This window comes from Aethalodelphis obliquidens, unplaced genomic scaffold, assembly GCF_003676395.1.
Source record: "Aethalodelphis obliquidens isolate GAN/ISIS:26980383/991018 unplaced genomic scaffold, ASM367639v1 scaffold9, whole genome shotgun sequence".
Classification (NCBI taxonomy): Eukaryota; Metazoa; Chordata; class Mammalia; order Artiodactyla; family Delphinidae; genus Aethalodelphis; species Aethalodelphis obliquidens.
In genome coordinates, this window is record NW_020837953.1 from 51962212 (window position 1) to 51982656 (window position 20445).

The 20445-nt window shown below is 52.2% G+C and overlaps 1 protein-coding gene across 1 annotated transcript in view; it reads left to right on the forward strand.

Annotated features, from left to right (window-relative positions):
* Window positions 1–20445, forward strand: part of CFAP74 (cilia and flagella associated protein 74) — a 58182-nt gene that overhangs the window by 23455 nt on the left and 14282 nt on the right. Inside the window, 4 exon segments of the mRNA XM_027108318.1 lie at window positions 942–1104; window positions 10934–11010; window positions 11414–11536; window positions 18166–18287. Of these exon segments, the coding sequence (XP_026964119.1) occupies window positions 942–1104; window positions 10934–11010; window positions 11414–11536; window positions 18166–18287 (485 nt within the window).

Genomic DNA, 20445 nt, shown 5'->3' on the forward strand with positions numbered 1-20445 from the left:
AGAAGGCCCAGAAGTAGGACGGCCTCCGGTCAGTCTAGGTAGAAGAGATCTGTCTCCGTAAGGAGTGCACCCAGGGCAGCAGGATGCTGTCCCGTCATACGTGTTGGCAAGGTGGTGGCCAAGTGCTCCAGGCCCTAAAGTCCCAGCCTGTGGGGACGGGCGGCCCAGACACCCCAGGCTGAAAAGCACAGCAAACCCTGCCCCGCACCTGCCCCTCTCCCAAAGGTGCGAGGGGGGCCCTGGTCCTCTCACGGGAAGGCTGTGCACGTGTGCTGCTGAGGAAGCGGAAACAGGTGGGACCCCATCAGTGGAGACAACTTCCAGCACAGCCAATGGACACTGGGGGGGATTATTTGGGGGTGAGGACAAATGCCTGGGCCCTCAGGGCTCCCTGCGGGCACCAGCCCTCTCCTGGTGGGTGTCTGTCCGGCTGGACGGCAGCTCCACCCAGGCAGTGCCCTGTGTGTCCCCCCGTGGCCCCTGAGTTGCACACGGCAGGCACTCCGTTGGTCTGTTGTGAGCCCAGGGGAAAGGACTGGGGGCCAGTGACCTCTGGGAAAGGAGCAGAGGTGGGGTTGGGCCGCTCTCAGCCCGCTGGGATCTGAGCTGAAGCCAGGAGAGCTCGGGGCTGGAGCCTGTGGGGGCCCAAGCCCATGTGGGGGAAGAGCAGGCGTCCTGGAGGAACTTGGCGGCGTGCACACATGCAGCAGGCTCCGGGACAGGGCCAAGGCGGAGCCCGCCTGGGCGAGAGGGGCCCTGAGCCCCGGACGAGCCCGGCACGGGTCGCCAGAGAGCTGTTGAGGGGTGCTGTGGGAGCCCGCGGCGCCCAGCCCGGATACGGCCAGGCTCTCAACGTGGCCCTCCCCAGGTGGCGGGTGCGGACGGTTGATGGGAAAGGCAAGTGGAAACTGCCAGTAAAGGTGTCACGTTCTCTTTTTCAGAGCAGTAACTTCACATATGAAGACAAGGGTTTTGACAGTAACGTCGCCACCAGTTTTTCCAAGCAGCTGACGGCGGGCAATGAGTCCGTGCCTGCAGATGTGCCGAGCCAGAAGGAGTCTGGAAAACTGGACATAAAGGAGAAGGAGGAGGGGCGCCCCGTAGGTGAGCCGGGCCCGCGACCTGCGCTCAGCACGCAGCCCTGGGCCACCTTGGCCGCAGGGCCCCGAGCCCCAGCCGTTTGACGGGCAGAGGGGCTGGCAGGCCGGGTCGGAGGGCCCCAGAGGGACAGATTCCGGGAGCCACTCCAAGCACGGTTGCGTCCGGCGAAGGCAGGTTGTGCCAGTGTGGTACCGGGGACTGGGCGGCGCAGAGTTTTTCCAGGCTCCAGTTTTAAGTGAGTAAGAAGATAGTCATACGCATTTATATATTCAACTACATACTGGTTATGGAGTGGATTAAAATTCGCATCCACATTTAAGCTAACAGAAGGCTTAAAGGAAATGCACAGCTTTGGACCACCAGGCTGGCCACAAGGGGAGCTGCCCTCCTCCCTGCCCTTGTTGGGACATCTGAGGAGCCCTGCCTGGTGGAGGGAGGGAGGGGATGGGGAAGGGGCCGGGGGCTCTGCTGATGGGGTCGCTGAAGGCCCCAGGCTGGCTGGGGCCACCCTGAACTCCGTCCGGAAGTCAAGTGCGTGTAACACGTGAGGACAGTTTAAAGAAGAGCCAGGAAGTCGGCAGCCCGAGCCCAGGCGGAGCTTGAGGAGGATGAGGGCCCCCGCGGCCGCGCTCACCGGACACACCGCCTCCCCAGGGGCGTCCCTCTGGTGTTGACTTCAGCGTTTCCTTGCCTCCGTTTGCCTTTTCCCTCCACGCTCACGGTCAGAAAGGGCTGCATTTCCCCAGCGTCGGAGCCGCGGGAGCACATCCTGAGTTGTCTGGTTGTGTAGCGTTGAGCTCTGTGGGGCGTCCACGTGGACTGGGCGGGGGTCCTCTGCGTGGCGGCTCCTCTCACGAACATGCCTCGGTCACAGGCCACCCCCACCGGCTCACATCAGGGGGACGTCACGGCGCGGGCCGTGCACGCAGGGGCTCAGGCGGCGTCTCCAAGTGTGTGAGTCTCCCTGGGGCGTGTCTTTGCCGCATCGCAGGGGACGCGCGGCCTCCCTGTTATTACTGCATCTGTTCTTGTCCCGCGTGGCTGCAGCTGGGACTGCGCTACCCAGTGCAGCTGCCACTAGTCACATCTGGCTATTCAGATTTAAATTAACCAAAATTAAGTAATAGGAGAATTTCGTTCCTCCTTCCCAGGAGCCACATTTCAAGAGCTCACAGCCACCCGCGGCCCATGGCTGGGTCCCACTGGGCAGCTCCGCGGGTCGGTCTGGAGGCCTGGGAAGGGAGGCTCCCGTCTGTACTGCTCACGCCGCCAGTGAGGTTGCCTGTCTTTCCAGGTGCCTGTTTACCATTTGTACTTTCTTTTGTATGAAATGCCTGTTCAAGCTTTTCACCCACTTTTCTACGGGGTTGTTTGTCCTTTCTTATTTATTCATAGGAGTTCTTTCCAGATCCTGTATACTTCGCCTTTGTCAGTTAGGAGGTTGCAAATATTGCCTCCAAGTCGAAGTCGTGGCTCGTCCTTTTACTCCCTTTATGATCTCTTTTCTTAAGTCAGAGTTCTTCATTTTATTTTATTTTTTATTTATTTATTTTTTTGGCCGTGCCACGTGGCATGTGGGATCTTAGTTCCCCAACCAGGGATCAAACCCGCACCCCTCGCATTGGAGGTGCAGAGTGTTAACCACTGGGCTGCCAGGGAAGCCCCAAAGTTCTATTTATTTATTTATTTGGCTGCGCCGGGTCTTAGTTGCGGCACGCGGGATCTTCATTGCGGCACGAGGGATCTTTAGTCGCGTCATGCTAACTCTTAGTTGAGGCATGCGTGCGGGATCTAGTTCCCTGACCAGGGATTGAACCCAGGCCCCGTGCATTGGGAGCAAAGAGTCTTAACCACTGGACCACCGGGGAAGTCCTGGAAGTCCCAAAGTTCTTAATCTTAATGTTTGCAAATCTACCCATCATTTCTTTTGAGGTGTGTGCTTTATGCCTTTATAGCAACTTTTCCCCATCCCAAGGACATAAGACGTGGCTCTTACGTTTGGGTCTGTGGTCCAGCTAATTTCTGTGTGTGATGTGAGGTAGATGCCAAGGCTCTTCTTTTTCCCACGTGTGCGTCCCATTGTTCCTGCAAAACAGGTTGAGAACCCTTTCCTTTCCCTGGTGGATTGATCTGTTATCTTTGCTGCAAGTGGATGGAAGGTGTGGGGTGCTTCTGGGCCCTGGGTGCTGGCCGCTTGGCCCGTTTGCCTCTCCTGACCAGCACCGTCCGCCTGGATTCTTGTAGCTTTAGGGTTAGACTTGAAGCCACGTGGCGTTAAGTCACCCAACTTTGCTCTTTTTTTTGGCAAGGTATTTGCTTTGGATATTTTAGGTACTTGCATTTCCATATGTTTTCTTTATGTATAAATTTGTTTATTTTATTTTTTATTTATTTTTGGCTGCGTTGGGTCTTCGTTGCCGCGTGCGGGCTTTCTCTAGTTGCGTCGAGCGGGGGCTGCTCTTCGTTGCGGTGCGCGGGCTTCTCATTGCAGTGGCTTCTCTCGTTGCAGAGCATGGGCTCTAGGCACGCAGGCTCCAGTAGTTGTGGCACTCGGGCTCAGCAGTCGTGGCTTGCAGGCTTAGTTGCTCCGCGGCATGTGGGATCTTCCCAGGCCAGGGCTTGAACCCATGTCCCCCTGCATTGGCAGGCGGATTCTTAACCACTGCGCCACCAGGGAAGCCCCTGGGGGGCTGTTGATAAACGTTGGTGTGAACATGGGATGCAGGGGTGCATGGGACCCCTGCCTCGGTATTTTTCTAATACTCCAGGAAAGCATCTTTCAAAAGACCGTTTTTTTTAAACTCACACGTGGCTTCAAGACCTACTTTAAATCTACAGTAATCAGGACAGTGTGGTCCAGATAAGGACACATGGATCAGCGGATCAGAACAGAGATTACAAAACGTGGAGAGAGGAGAGACGCTGGGGTGCACACAGATGGTTCTGTTCCCAGGGGGACAGAGGGTGAGTGGGTAGGGCTCCCTCCTCACCTCCTCTGCCTCCTGTGCTGGCTCAGGGGATCAGCTGGCCTTGACCCCCAGCACCACACGTCAGGAGGGGCCACTTCCGAGTGGAGTTTGGGCCACCCCCCACGGGAGGTTCGTGGGGGTCCTCACATCAGCTGTGCAGCTCCCAGCGTGGGCCCCTGAGACCTGCTGGCCCAGAACCTTCCCCACGGCTGCAGCATGGGGCGTGGCAGGAGTGCTCAGAGCAAAGGGTCTGCCTCAGAGGGCTGCACACGTGGCGGACAAGTACATCACGAGTATGAGCTGCCCCAGAGCAGAGCAGCAGGGAAGCAGCAGCATGGGCCCCTTGCCCTTTAAAGGTGGCGAGGGGGTCACCTTGATGGTTGAAATCCATCAGACAGGACGTCCCTGGTGGCACAGCGGTTAAGAATCCGCCTGCCAATGCAGGGGACACGGGTTCGAGCCCTGGTCCGGGAAGATCCCACATGCCACGGAGCAACTAAGCCTGTGGGCCACAAGTACTGAGCCTGCGCTCTAGAGCCAGCGAGCCACAACTACTGACGCCCACGTGCCTAGATCCCGTTCTCGGCAACAAGAGAAGCCACCGCAATGAGGAGCCCGCGCACTGCAACAAAGAGTAGCCCCCACTCGATGCAACTAGAGAAAGCTTGCGCACAGCAACGAAGACCCAGCGCAGCCAAAAATAAATAAATAAATAAATTTATTTTTTTAAAAAAAGAAAAGAAAACCATCAGCCAGTCCCGTGTGGGTCTGCAGCCTGGACCTGTGACCCCGTGCTGTCTCCAGCCGAGACTTTAGGGGAAAGTGGTCCCAGGTTGGAAGAGCTTCGGGGCCCAGCCACACAAAGGCCAACCCTCTCTGGAGAAGTGCAGCTTCAGCTCAGAACTCAAGGAACTCCACAGGTAAAGTGCCAGGAAGCACGTGCTCACAGTCAAAAACTCCTCTGCCTCTTCATTACGATACTAGCAGATGGATCCAGCAGGATGTGAGAAAGGATAATACATCATAAGCAAGCGGGGTCTGTCCTCCGAACACAAGGCTGGTTCAGCATTCAAAAACCATCCAATATTGGGCTTCCCTGGTGGCGCAGTGGTTGCGAGGCCGCCTGCCGATGCAGGGGACACGGGTTCATGCCCCGGTCCGGGAAGATCCCACATGCCGCGGAGCTGCTAGGCTCGTGAGCCATGGCCGCTGAGCCTGCGCGTCCGGAGCCTGTGCTCCGCAAAAAAAAAAAAAAAAAAAAATCATCCAATATTATTCACCATATCAACAGAAGAAAGAAGAAAAAACATTATGATTGTCTTAACAGATGGAGAAAAAGCTTTTGACAAAATTCCACATCCATTTGTGATGGAAGATCTCAGTGAACTAGGAGTAGAAGAAAATTTCCTCAACCTGATGATGGGCATCTTTGAAAAACAAGAGACAAAAACTAAACCTGGGCTTCCCTGGTGGCGCAGTGGTTGACAGTCCGCCTGCCGATGCAGGGAACACAGATTCATGCCCCGGTCCGGGAGGATCCCACGTGCCGCGGAGCGGCTGGGCCCGTGAGCCATGGCCGCTGAGCCTGCGCGTCTGGAGCCTGTGCTCTGCGACGGGAGAGGCCACAGCAGTGAGAGGCCCGCGTACCTCAAAAAAAAAAAAAAACAACTAAACCTAACAGTTACCATCATACCTGATGAAAGATTGGATGCTTCTCCTGAAGGTTGGGAGTACAGCAAAGATGTTCATTCACTCATAGCTATTCAGTGCAATAAGGCAAGAAAAGGAAATAAAAGAAATAAAGTTGGAAAAGAAAAAAATAAAATCAGCTTTATTCACAGACAACATGACGGTCTATCTAGAATATCTCAAAGAATCCCCCAAAAGTTACAGAACGAGAGCGTTGAGCAAGGCCACAGGATACAATATACCAAATCAAGCACATTTCTAGATAGAAATTAACAACTGGAAATTAAATGTTTATAAATATCATTTATAATAGCACCAAAAACATGAACTAGTAAGTTATAAAGCTAAGAAAAAATGTTCAGGGTCTATATGCTGAAAACCACAAAACTCTGATGAAAGAAATCAAAGGCCTCAATAAATTGGGAGATCCATGGAGCTTGTGGATGGAAAGACTCAATATTGTTAAGAGGTCAGTTGTCCCAAAACTGGCTATAGATGAATGCAGTTCTAATCAAAATCTAGCAGGGCTTTTTATGGGAATTGACAAGCTGATTCTAAAATTTATATGGAGGGACTTCCCTGGTGGTCTAGTGGGTAAGACTCCAAGCTCCCAATGCAGGGGGCCTGGGTTCGATCCCTGGTCGGGGAACTAGATCCCGCATGCATGCCGCAACTAAAGATCCTGTGTGCTGCAACTAAGACCCAGTGCAGCCAAAATAAATAATAAATAAAATTTTTTAAACAAATAAAATTTATATAGAAAGGACCTAAAAGGTCCTTAAGGACCTAAAATAACAATTTTGAAAAAGAACAAAGTTAGAAGACTCAGACTACCTGATTTCAAGACTTCCTCTAAAGCTGGAGTAACACATAGCGTGATATTGGCAGAGGGAGAGACACAGGGTTTCAGTGGGACAGGATAAAGGGTCCAAAAATAGACCCACACAAATATGCAAAGGTAATTTCTTGGAGAAAGAAAGTCTTGTCCTCAAATGAGACCTTAACAATTAGATAAACATATGCTCCCAAATTAACCTCCATCCATTCCTCTCGCTATAAACAAAAACTGCTCAAGATCATAGATCTAAATGTAAAACCTAAAATTATAAAACTTCTAAAAGAAACACAGGAGAAAATCTGTGTAACCTTGGTTTGGGCAAAGATTTCTTAGGTATGACATCAAAAGCATGAGCCATTCTTTAAATTGTACGGTTTAAACTATAAACTGTACATCCAGAAAAAAACCTCTGGACTTCATCAAAACTAAAACTATCTGCTCTTCTAAACAGACTGTTAAGAGAATGAAAGACAAGCCACTGAGGGCTTCCCTGGTGGCGCAGTGGTTGAGAGTCCGCCTGCCGATGCAGGGGACACGGGTTCATGCCCCGCTCTGGGAAGATCCCACAGGCCGCGGAGCGGCTGGGACCGTGAGCCATGGCCGCTGGGCCTGCGTGTCCGGAGCCTGTGCTCTGCAACGGGAGAGGCCACAGCAGTGAGAGACCCGCGTACCGCAAAAAAAGAAAAAGATAAGCCACTGACTGGCAGAAAATATTAGCAAATCACGGACCTGATAAAGAACAGATCCAAGTAAGTCAGAAAGAGAAAGACAAATACCGTATGCTGACACATATATATGGAATTTAAGGAAAAAAAATGTCATGAAGAACCTAGGGGTAAGACAGGAATAAAGACACAGACCTACTAGAGAATGGACTTGAGGATATGGGGAGGGGGAAGGGTAAGCTGTGACAGGGCGAGAGAGAGGCATGGACATATATACACTACCAAGCGTAAGGTAGAGAGCTAGTGGGAAGCAGTCGCATGGCACAGGGAGATCAGCTCGGTGCTTTGTGCCCGCCTGGAGGGGTGGGATAGGGAGGGTGGGAGGAAGGGAGACGCAAGAGGGAAGAGATATGGGAACATATGTATATGTATAACTGATTCACTTTGTTATGAAGCAGAAACTAACACACATTGTAAAGCAAGTATACTCCAATAAAGATGTAAAAAAAAAAAAAAGAACAGATCCAAAATGTATAAAGAACTTTGAAACCTCAATTAGAAAACAAATAACCCAGTTTTCAAATGGGCAAATGACTTGAACAGACACTTGACCAAAGAAGATGTGTAGATGGCAAGTAAGCACATGAAAAGACGCGACAACAGTAGACAGACGGAAAAACAAATTAGAACCACGATGGGCCGTCACTACACGCCTGTTAGAAGGGCGAGATTAAACCCCAGCCCCTGACAGAAGCAAGTGCTGGTGAGGGGCTGCCGTGACTCTCGTCCGTTGCTGCTGGGAGTGCGCAGTGGTGTAGCCACTGTGGAGAGCAGTTCAGCAATTTCTTATAAAGTCGAACAAACCCCGTACAACCCAGAAACCCCACTCCTAGGTACTTACCCAAAGAAGTGAAAACTAAATTCAAACAGAAACCTGCATGTGAATTCATGTAGAGGGGTTCTTTGGGATTGCCGACAGCTGCTGACTGGTGAGTGGATAAACAACCTGGCACCCCTCTGCTCTGCAGCGCTACTCAGCAATGAAAAGGAATGAACTGGGGACCCACACACAACACGGATGCACCTCACGACATCACACTAATGAAAAACGTCAGGCGCAGAAAACTGCAAACCATGTGATTCCATTTATGTGTCATTCTGGAAAAGGCAAAACTGTAGGGACAGAACACAGACCAGTGGTTGCCAGGAGCCAGGGAGGGATTGACTACTAAGGGGCACAGGGAGAGCTGGGGTGGGAGGTGATGGAAACGTTCTGTATCTTGATTGTGGTGGGGGATACACCCTGTATGCATTTGTCAAAGCTTTCAGAAGTTTACACTAAAAAAAAGAAATGGGAGAGAAATTCCTCAACACAAACGACAGAGAGCATCACGATCTTGCATGCTTCAGATATGATATGATCAGACATTGAAAATAAAATAAGCACACTTAATACTTTGAAAAATATCACAAAGGAATAAGATCAAGTAGAATTGAAATGAGGGACTTCCCTGGTGGCGCAGTGGTTAAGAATCTGCCTGCCAATGCAGGGGACATGGGTTCGAGACCTGGTCCGGGAAGATCCCACATGCCGCGGAGCAACGAAGCCTGTGCGCCACAACTAGTGAGCCTGTGCTCTAGAGCCTGTGCTCTGCAACAAGAGAAGCCACCGCAATGAGATGCCCGCGCACCACAGCAAAGAGTAGCCCCGCTCGCCACAACTAAAGAAAGCCCGCGCGCAGCGACGAAGACCCAACACAACCAAAAATAAATAAGTTTATTTTTTTACAAAAATAAAGAAAATGAACCAAATAAAACTTCTAGCAGTAAGAATATGATCACTGAAAACAAACAAAACCCGAATCACTGGGTTAAACTGTGGATTAGACACTGCTGAAGAGACAATTAGGGAACTAAAAGATAGAGATGGAAACATGAAAGAAGCAGTACAACACGTGTACTGTTGAGGATGAGTAAGGAGCGACTTGTCCGTTGGAATCAGGAAAAGACCGTATTTAAAGAGCTACTTGCTGAGAATGTTCTAAAATGTCGAAATGCCTCTAACTCCAGGAAGTGAGTACATATCCACTCTGTGACTGACAGAACAGAATGGACGCGGGGAGCGGATACACTGCACACACAATTAATGAAAGTCTTCCTAACCGTTAACAAGCCTGATTCTAGAATTAGCGCACCGTATTCCCAGCAAACTGACCAACACGATTCCACCCTGGCTCACCAAGGGACCCCAGCCAGCATCCATGCAAGACGAAGCCGCTGACCCCAGGGTCTGGCCTGGACTCAGGGCGTAGGGAAGGACCCCGTGGGCCCACGTCTGGGCTCTCACCGAGGTAACTCCTGAAGCAGACAAGGACGTAAACAGTGGGGTGGTGGGAGCCAACTGGCCCACTCGCCCCCACCCAACCTGGTGACAGTCACAGCTGCTGGCTGCGTGAGAAGTCTGCCACATTGGAGGAGCCAGAACTGGGGGCCTCCGCCTTTACAACCCCAGGCCCCAGAAAGGGTGCATACCGCCCTGTGGTAGCCTGGGGCAGGCCGCAGCAGTGCACCTGGGGTCTCCACAGGGCCAGCCTGGCAGCCCAGCTGGGGAAGGACTCAGAAAGGACGCTGACCTTCACCTCTCCTATCAAACTGGGTCTGTTCACTTGCAAAGTCAACGGGAAGACCTTCTCAGATGAGAGGAAACAGGGTCTACCCTTCCTGATGGATGGCCTGCCATTCTTGGGGTGCCCCCCCAAATCCCGAGGGGCGGGCCGGGATCCATGGCCCACCAGTGGGGAAGAGATGTTCAAAACATGCAGGCAACGTGCACACAGACAAGGCTAAATGAGTGTGAAAATGAGGCTGCGAACATGTTATTATCACCTGAAAGTGGACATTGTGTTACATTTCCAGGGCCCAGCAGCCCCTCGGGCTCCGGTGGGTCCCTGGGAAATGGCTGACCCCCTCCCCACGCCCCACCCTGGCCCAGCCCTGACACAGCACCCTGCTGTTTCCTCCTCTTCATACAAACCCCCTTGAGCCCACTTTCCACTCCTCCTGCTTTGAAGTGAAGCCCCAGATGGTCCACTTCTCGGCCGTCCCCTCTCCAGTGCGCTGCTCTCAGGCCACTGCACCCACCGGGCCGCCCTGGGGCCAGCATCCTTCACCCACCCCCTTCCCTGCGCTGGGGTTTGGGCAACTAGGGACCCTCTCCCGCCCCAGCCTCCTGCTCCAGAGGTCGCAGTGCCCACTGTCCAAGTCCACCTGAGAAGCCCCAGGCCTGGGGCTTGAGCTGGGGGTCCCCGAGTTCCCGAGGTCCCTGACCAGGAGATGGCCACGGGGGGAGGGGGTCTGCGGGGGCACATCCATGCAAACCTGGGGCCACAGTGATAGCCTCCTGTGGCCCCTAGCCCTGGGAAAGGGTGGGGTTGCTGGAGATGGTATTGTCAGGAGGAGCTGTCTGCGCAGGAGGGCTGGGGTGGCCCCCACGAGCCCCAGAACAGCACCTGGTCTGGGAGAGGGAGGGGGCCGGATGGTGCCCTAGCGCCCCAGCTCCCCCTCGGGCCTCACGGCCCCGGGAGGCCAGGTTGGGGGTGGCCACGCCTCGGGCGTGGCAGAGCTGCCCAGCCATGCCTGGCCAGCCTCACACCTGGACCCTTCTCTTCCAGAATCAGAGGGAGTGACCTCGACCACCATCGTGACTGTACCTCCCAACGAGGAACAGACGGAGTTCTCACTGGGAGAGGTCAGGCCCACCTTCTTCCGGCCCCCAGGGTGGTCTGTCCATCTGACCAGAGCCGGACTAGACTAGTCTGGCCGCTGGACTCGCCTCCTCTGGGCAGTTAGCTGTCTCAGCCGGTGTCCGGCTGCCCCGTCTCAGGCTGGGGCCGGGCGGGTCCAGAGCCGCAGAGGCAGGGCCCTGGGTACCCCTAGTCAAGCTCAGAGGAGACACCAATGCAGGGCCTTCCCAGCCAGAGCGTGGGGGCTGTGCATGTGTGTGCAAGGACCGTGTCATCAGGAGAGCGAGTGCACACATGGGGGCTGCCACCCCTCGCCCCCGCAGTGACCCGGCTGTGGTGAGGCCACGGGAGACACCATGACGGGAACGTGAAGGCTGAGCAGCCCTGCCTACCTCTCTTGCCGTGCAGATAACAGAGGGGGAGATTGGCCCCTTCAGCACCATCAAAGTGCCCGTCATCTTCACCCCGATTGTCCCGGGAACGGTCTCCACCAGGTTCAAGGTCATGTTTAAGAATCAGCAGTGCCCGACTGTGAGTATCCTGCTGCTCCCTGGGCACGGGGTCCCCGCCTTCTGCGTTCCCTCCACCACGACCACGTGAGGCTGCTGCCCGCACTGCCCACGCTTGCATGGCTAGTCAGTGACACATGGCTAAAAACATAGCCAACACGTGCACACCTGTGAACACACATGCACACACACACACACACACACACACACCTTGCACTTAATCACTAGGGGTGTCTTTCTTAATTTCCCAGTAATTAAAATTTGTCATCATTACTTTTTAGATTTATTTATTTGTAAGTTTATTAAGTTGAATTATGCTCAGACAATATAATCTGCAAAGTCTTTTTTTTAATTTGTTAGTTTTCTTTGTGACCAAGGGCAAGATTGATTTTATAAGTATGAAATGTGCATATGAAGAAAGTGTATTTAGTGTCTGTAAACAGATTTATTAGCTGGATTAGTCACATTATTCATACCCCTCCGTGGGTTTTTTTTTTCAAGTCATTTGCCAATTTTTCTATTGTATTTTGTTTCTTACTAGGATTCTGAGTTTGTGGAGGTATTTTTTTTAGTTACAGGTGTACAGCATAGTGATTCAAAAATTCTATAGAGTATATTCCATTTAAAGCCATTATAGGGAATTTCCCGGTGGTCCAGGGTACGACTCAGCACTTTCACTGCTGTGGGCCCGGGTTCAATCCCTGGTCGGGGAACTAAGATCCCCCAAGCCGTGCAGTGCAGCGAAAAAAAAAGAAAAGTTATGCAGTTCCGTTACAGTCCCCGTGCTGTCCCGTATATCCTTGCAGCTTATCTGTGTGTTAAAATATTTATTAATTTATTTATTTGGCTGCGCCGGGTCTTAGTTGTGCCGTGCGGGATCTTTTAGTTGCGGCATGCGGGATCTAGTTCTCAGACCAGGGATCGAATCTGGGCCCCCTGCATTGGGAGGGCAGAGTCTTAGCCACTGGACCACCAGGGAAGTCCCTGTAGCTTATCTATTTTATACGTAGTAGTTTGTGTCCCTTAATCCTGTACCCCTATCTTGCCCCTCCCCCGACCCTTCTCCCCACTGGCACCCACTAGTTTGTCCTTTATATCTGTGTGTCTGTTTCTGTTTTGTTATATTCATTCAGTTGTTTTATTTTCTAGATTCCACATATAAGTGATAACATACAGTGTTTGTCTTTCTCTGTCTGACTTACTTCACTAAGCATGATACCCTCTAGGTCCATCCATGTGGCTGCAAACGTCAGGGTTTCATTCTTTTCATGGCTGAGTAGTATTCTGTTGTATATATGCACCATGTCTTCTTCATCCATTCCTCTGTTGATGGACACCTAGGTTGCTTCCATATCTTAGCTATTGTAAATAATGCTGCCATGAACATTGGGGTGCATATATCTTTTCAAATTAGTGTTTTTGTTTCTTGCAGATGTATACCCAAGAGTGGAATTGCTGGGTCATATGGTAGTTATATTTCTAGCTTTTTGAGGAATTTCCATACTGTTTTACACAGTGGTTGCACCAGTTTATATTCCCACCAGCAGTGCCTGAGGGCTCCCTTTTCTCCACATCCTCTCCAACGCTTGTTATTTGTAGACTTTTTGATGAAAGCCATTCTGACAGGTGTGAGGTGATATCTCACTGTGGCTTTGATTTGGATTTCCCTGATGGTTGTCAATGCTGAGGATCTTTTCATGTGCCTGTTGACCATGTGCATGTCCTCTTTGGAAACATGTCTATTCAGGTCTTCTACTCATTTTTTTAAACTTGTTTATTTTTTATTTTTTTGGCCATGCCACACAGCATGCGGGATCTTAGTTCCCTGACCAGGGATCAAACCCGGGCTCCCTGCAGTGGAAGCGTGGATTCCTAACCACTGGAGCACCAGGGAATTCCCTTCTGCTCATTTTTTAATTAGGTCGTTTGTTTTTTGATATTGGGTTGTATGAGCTGTTATATATATTTTGGATATTAATCCCTTATCATTCATATCATTTGCAAATATTTTCTTCCATTCAGTAGGTTGTCTTTTCAATTTTGTCAGTGGTTTCTTTCGCTGCACAAAAGCTTTTATGTTTAATTAGGTCCCATTTGTTTATTTTTGCTTTTGTTTCCTTTGCCTTGGGAGACAGATCCAAAAAAATACTGCTACAATTTATGTCACAGAGTGTCCTGCCTACACTTTCTTCTAAGAGCTTTATAGCTTCTGGTCTTACATTTAGGTCTTCAGTACATTTTGAGTGTATTTTTGTGTATGGTGTTAGAGAATGTTCTAATTTCATTCTTTTACATGTAACTGTCCAGTTTTCCCAGCACCACTTGTTGAAGAGATTGTCTTTTCTCCATTGTATGTTCTTTCATCCTTTGTCATAGATTAGGTGACCATAAGTGCATGGGTTTATCTCTGGGCTCTCTTTCCTGTTTCATTGATCTATGTGTCTGTTTTTGTGCCAGTACCATGCAGTTTTGATGCTTGTAGCTTTGCAGTATAGTCTGGAGTTCAGGGAGGATGATTCCCCCAGCTTTGTTCTTCTTTGTCAAGATGCTTTGGCTTCCCTCCATTTTCCTTCCACACATCTATCTTCCCTTATGACCCGATCTTTGACAAGTTCTCCTTACACTTTTTTTTTTTTAAACATCTTTATTGGAGTATAACTGCTTTACAGTGGTGTGTTAGTTTCTGCTTCATAACAAAGTGAATCAGCTATACATACACATATATCCCCATATCTCCTCCCTCTTGTGTCTCCCTCCCACCCTCCCTATCCCACCCCTCTAGGTAGTCACAAAGCACCGAGCTGATCTCCCTGTGCTATGCAGCTGCTTCCCACTAGCTATCTATTTTACATTTGGTAGTGTATATATGTCCATGCAACTCTCTCACTTCGTCCTAGCTTACCCTTCCCCCTCCCCGTGTCCTCAAGTCCATTCTCTAAGCCTGCGTCTTTATTCCTGTCCTGCCCCTAGGTTCTTCAGATCCATTTCTTTCCTTTTTTTTTTTTAGATTCCATAAATATGTGTTAGCATACGATATTTGTTTTTCTCTTTCTGACTTAATTCACTCTGTATGACAGTCTCTAGGTCCATCCACCTCACTACAAATAACTCATTTTGTTTCCTTTTATGGCTGAGTAATATTCCATCGTATACATGTGCCGCATCATCTTTATGCATACATCCGACAATGGACTCTTAGGTTGTTTCCATTTCCTAGCTATTGTTAGTAGAGCTGCAATGAACATTTTGGTACATGACTCTTTTTGAATTATGGTTTTCTCAGGGTATATGCCCAGTAGTGGGATTGCTGGGTCGTATGGCAGTTCTAGTTCTATTTTTTTAAGGAACCTCCATACTGTTCTCCATAGTGGCTGTACCAGTTCCCATTCCCACCAGCAGTGGGAGAGGTCTCCTTACACTTCTAACAGAGGGCTCTGTTCAGCTGCTTTGTTGTTTCACGCATGAGGGTTTATAGTCGTTTTCTTATCGTGAATTGTGCCTTTCACCAGAACCAAACATCCCCCTTCATCCTGCTGCTCATGGCACCTCTATATCCAGCTGATCCCACAATAACGACAGGGCCACTCCTGCTTTCCTCTGCTTCACCTTCTCCTCATATCCCTTTGTCCTCCCCCCAACCCCGGCCGATATTTATCCTTTTTTAATGACTTCGTGTGTCTTTTAAGGAGCCAGGTTTTGTCTGTGGACCCAGACTAATGTTGTCTGCCTTTAGGGGGAGAATCCAGTGCATTTGCAGCATAATATTGACACACTTTGTTTTACTACTTCCATTAGATTTGTCTACTATTCATTTTATCATACTGTTTCCTCACTTTCAGTTTTCTTGTTTTCATTGGTTTGATCAACTTGCTACTTATTCCTTTTTTCCCTGTTATTTGGAAATTCTACTTTCATTCAATGAACGGTCCCCTCCCCTTTCCCAGCCCTTAAATCCCACATGACTTTCTATTTCTTTTTTATAATTTTTTTTTTTTTTTTGGCTGCATTGGGTCTTTTGTGGGCTTTCTCTAGTTGTGGCGAGTGGAGGCTACTCTTCGTTGCGGTGCGTGGCCTTCTCATTGCAGTGACTTCTCTTGTTGCGGAGCACAGGCTCTAGGCATGCAGGCTTCAGCAGTTGTGGCACACAGGCTCAGTAACTGTGGCTCACGGGCTCTAGAGTGCAGGCTCAGTAGTTGTGGCACACGGGCTTAGTTGATCCATGGCATGTGGGATCTTCCCAGACCAGGACTCAAACCCATGTCCCCTGCAGGCAGGCAAATTCTTAACCCCTGTGCCACCAGGGAAGCCCTGACTTTCTATTTTTTAAGTGCAAGAGGACCATCCTCCAAGACGGATAGTACCCCAGCAGTTCACTCCACCACCACTTCCTCATGACCAAAATAAGACACGATTTTGGGTCCCTTTTATTTATCCTCTTTCTTGGCCCTCGATGTCTCGGTTTCACTTAACTGTCATTAGAATTATTAGCATCTCCTCCGACTCTGCCCCCACTGCCTCAGGAGTTCTGACCCAACTCCGTGGCCCACGATTCCAGGCAGGTGGCCATGTCCAGGTGTTCTGTGCTCACCACACTCTCCTCTCCTGTCGCCATCAGGAGTCTCTGCTCTGGTGTGTTTTCCATATAGGAACGAGTCTGTCAGGGGCCAGGGATTTGAGACACAATATTTATTTACTTGTAACGGAAACCCCAAGGAATAGGCCATACCCTACAATACCCCACAGTATACCATAATACTCACACTGTTCCCACATGTCCACAGTAACCATGGAGTCCCACAGTTCCCCGCGGTAGCCCCATAGGTCCCCACAGAGCCCCTGCTGTGGTGTCAGGAAGGAACAGGGACCAGACCTGGGTAACTGAGCACTTGGAGAGGATGGCCTGGCTGGGGCTGTGACCTCGGGTCAAGGACGCTCCAGCCCACGGGGGCCCTGCCAGGCGAGCCGGGGCAGTGAACGCCCTGACCACTCTCCTACCCCACCTCCTCACCCGGGTGTGGTACACACGCAGCCCCTGGGGTGGCTCCCGGCCTCCAGGGGTGAACGGGGTCTGGATTCCCATCCTGCCTGCCTGCTTTCCTGAGGTGGGTCCCTCGTGACATGTGCTGGGTTCTGCCGGCCTGTGGACCCCTCCCTTCCAGGGGTGTGAGGACGCTGCCCACTGTCTCCGCGTGAGGATGGTCCCAGCGCAGGCTGGCCTTTCGTTTCCGTGTCTGTGCCTTTCTTACCCTCCCTGGCTGGCTCCTCCGTAGACGGGGCCTTCCTGTGCCGACCACCCCGTCTGCTTCACGGACGCCTGTCCCCCGGCCTTGTGTGTCACGTGTCACCGCACATGTCCTCCTGCTCGCCTGGCCCTGATTCAGGTGCCGGCGGGACCAGTGTCTTTGTGACCTGCCTGGCCGTGAGGTCAGGACGCTGCTCCGGGCCTCAGCGCCTCTCGGCAGCAGCCCCCCCGCCCCCCTCGGTGGACCACCGTTCACCTGCTGTCACCACTGCCTTTGAGTGGGGTGGCCGTGCTTCTCCTCAGACCCCCTCCTGACTCTCCCGGCTGCTCCGTCTCTCTGGACTCTCCCGGCTGCTCCGTCTCTCTGGCCTCTCCCGGCTGCTCCGTTTCTCTGGCCTCTCCCGGCTGCTCCGTCTCTCTGGCCTCTCCCGGCTGCCCCGTCTCTCTGGCCGCGCTTTCCTTTTATTCTGTCCTCTTGTCTCTGGCCCTGGAGATGGGTTGTATGTTTCAGTGACCCTGTGGCCTCGGATCCGGCGCTGGTGTTCTAAGGTCACAGTCCCGCAGGTGGTAGAAAGGGAAGCCCTCCACCCAGTTGTGTGGGCTGGTGGTCACTGTTCCTGCCTGAGGGGGCCTGCTGTGCACAGGCTCTCTCTGCAGGACATCGTGGTCTGACTGCAGGAAGCCGACGCCAGGGTCCGAGGTGGGGAGAAGCACGTGCCTACTGGGCCCTTCGCGAGCCCTGAGCTTCCGTTTGTATCAGCTGTACACGCGTACTGCCTGTGTGACGCATGAGTCTGCAGTAAAACGGCTGTTGGTTTTTTCGATAAATTTATTTGTTTTTTTATTTTTGGCCGTATTTTTGGGTCTTCGTTGCTGCACGCGGCTTCCTCTAGTTGGGGCGAGCGGGGGCTACTCTTCGTTGCAGTGCGTGGGCTCTAGGCGTGAGGGTTTCAGTAGTTGTGGCTCGCGGACCCTAGAGCACAGGCTCAGTAGTTGGGGCGCACGGGCTTAGTTGCTCCGTGGCATGTGGGATCTTCCCGGACCAGGGCTCGAACCCATGTCCCCGGCATTGGCAGGCGGATTCTTAACCACTGCACCACCAGGGAAGCCCGGGTTTTTTTAAACAGCTAAAAATGTTGATATTTATGAAGCTGCGTGGTGGGTACGTGACAATCCATCGTACCATTCTATCTTTTTATGTTTAAAAAATTTGAAAATAAAAAGGATTGTTTAAATTATATGATATAAAAAGTGCCATGATCCCCAAAACATGGCCAGTTTGATTATTAACCTTCCAGTTCTTGTAAGAGTCACAAAACGCTGCCGCTGAGCTCTGCGTTAGTACTCACGGTCACCGCCTGCTCTGCTGATGGAAATACGTGTTGTCGGATTTTCATGTTCAAATTCAGTTATATTTCAAAGTCGTCGGTGTTGCTATCGACGTGCCAGTCTGGGTGCCAAAGCCCAACGTAGACCTGAAGATCTGCATGTACGACCGGCTGTATCAGGACTCCATCCTCGTCCACACACGGTGAGCCCTCGGCGGGGGTGAGGTCACGGACCTCGGGGTGGGGGGTCACCTGGGGTTACCCCAAGGGCCCACTGGAATCCCAGGGCTGTCATAGGAGGGAGGCTGGAGGGCCAGAGTCAGACAGAGGTTGGCAGATGCTAGGCTGCTGGCCTTGAAGATGGGACAGGGGCCACGAGCCAAGGGACACGGTGCCACCAGAAGCTGGAAAAGCCAGGAAACGATTCCCCACGGAGCCTCCCAGGGGACCAGCCCTGCCCGCAGCTGGGCTTCCGCCCCGGGAGACTGTGTCCGGTCCTGACCTCCAGAACCGTGAGAGTAACTCAGTGTTGTCACCCCTGCGTCTCTGGGGAGCTCACCCCCAACATGGCCGGGCCAGGCCCCTCTCGGACACAGACAGGGAAGGAGGCGTGTCCTCTGAAGGACCATGGACGGAGCCCCGAGACAAGAAGCATGTTTCATTCGCAGTGTTTTGCAAGGGCGTCCGGACACCACAGTTGTCATTTCTTTTTTACGCTCTTTTTAATTTTTAGTGAAATTCAATTACATGGAGAAAAGCAGGCAAATTCTACAGTTAGAGCTTAATGGGTTTTCATTAACCAAACACACCTGCGTACCTGGCAGGCTGCTGACACACGGGGCCCCGCTTCCAGCCTGGGGGCGGGGGTGGGGGGGGCGATGGGCAGCCTGGGTGGAAACGGACTGGCACGTGTGCCAGCCGCTGGGTCCCTGGGCCTCAGCACTGCAAACGTCAGGGGGCCTGTTCTCACCGGGGAGCTGGGAACTCGGGACAGGACTCAGGTGGATTTGTTCAGGAAACTAGGTTTTGCAGGGCTCTGGCCAGTTTACCTCGGGACACAGAGCGTGTCCACTCCCGGGCAGGGTGGTGACGGGGAGCCGGCGCGGGGGGGAGTTGTGCTTTCTCAGCCCCTCCCCAAGGCACAGGCTCGACGGCGTACATTTGTTGAGTGATTTTATTATATTTTTTTAAGATTTTTTTTGACGTGGACCATTTTTAAGTCTTTATTGAATTTGTTACAATATTGCTTCTGTTTAATGTTTTGGTTTTTTGGCCGCGAGGCACGTGGGATCCTAGCTCCCCGACCAGGGATCAAACCCTCACCCCTTGCGCTGGAAGGCAAAGTCTTAACCACTGGACCACCAGGGAAGTCCCTGTCGAGTGATTTTAGAATTCAGCATTACTCACTTGTTTAATTTACCGGGTTTACGGACACAGGTGTAGCAAAGGCGCTCGTTCGCAATGACCCTGGTCACATGAACAGCTGCTCAAGGAGCCCAGCCAGCACGGGAACCTGGGCGGGGCTGCTGCCTGCTGAGGGCGGGAGGGCCAGTCTGGGCACATTCCGTGGCAGGGGACACCCAGTGCTGAGTGACACTGGGGCCAGAGGTCACTGAGGGGAGGGGCTTGGTGACACTGGGGGTCAGAGGTCAAAGGGGCCCCCTTTTACTCCTCCTCGGCCAGGAGCACCCAGGAGCCCGTGGATCTCCCCGTGGTCCCTGTCTGGCTGTGGGCTCTCCTTGCAGAGGGGCTTAGCCCTCAGGGTGAGGCCCCAGCAGCCACGAGGCAGGCAACAATCACCCCAGGCAGTTAAGGAGGGGCTGGAAGGCCTGGGAGGCTCTGGACCACGGCCCAGGGTTCCCGGGCAGCCCAGGAAGGCCTGGGGCAGCTTGACCATCACCTTTCTTCCTGGAGACTGGACAGGAGGGGAGGGGCAGCGCACCGATGGGGGCTGTGGCCTGAGGTGGCTAGGATGGGGCGCCCCACGTGGCTGGTTGGGGGCACATCTGGCTTCTCTGGCTGGCCCTGAGTTGAAAACAGGGACAAAACTTGGGGAAACTGCGGTCACTGGCCAAGGCCTGGCCGTCTGGGGACCTCCCGAGCGTCCTGCAGGGCTCGTGCTGGCACGTGCCCACGCCTGGGCAGGGAGGGCAAGACTCTGGGAGGGCCGGCGCCCACGCCCCAGGTCCCTGCACTCAGCACCTGCCCCGTGAGGGTCTTCCCAGAAAACACTAGGTTTCTGAGAACCGACTGGGCGCCTTTCAGTTGCGATGTTTTTATTTGTAAGGATTCCTCAGCAGATGTCACTTCAGGAAAACCTGCCCTTGGCGAGCAGGGCTCTGAAGACTCCCCGACAGTAGC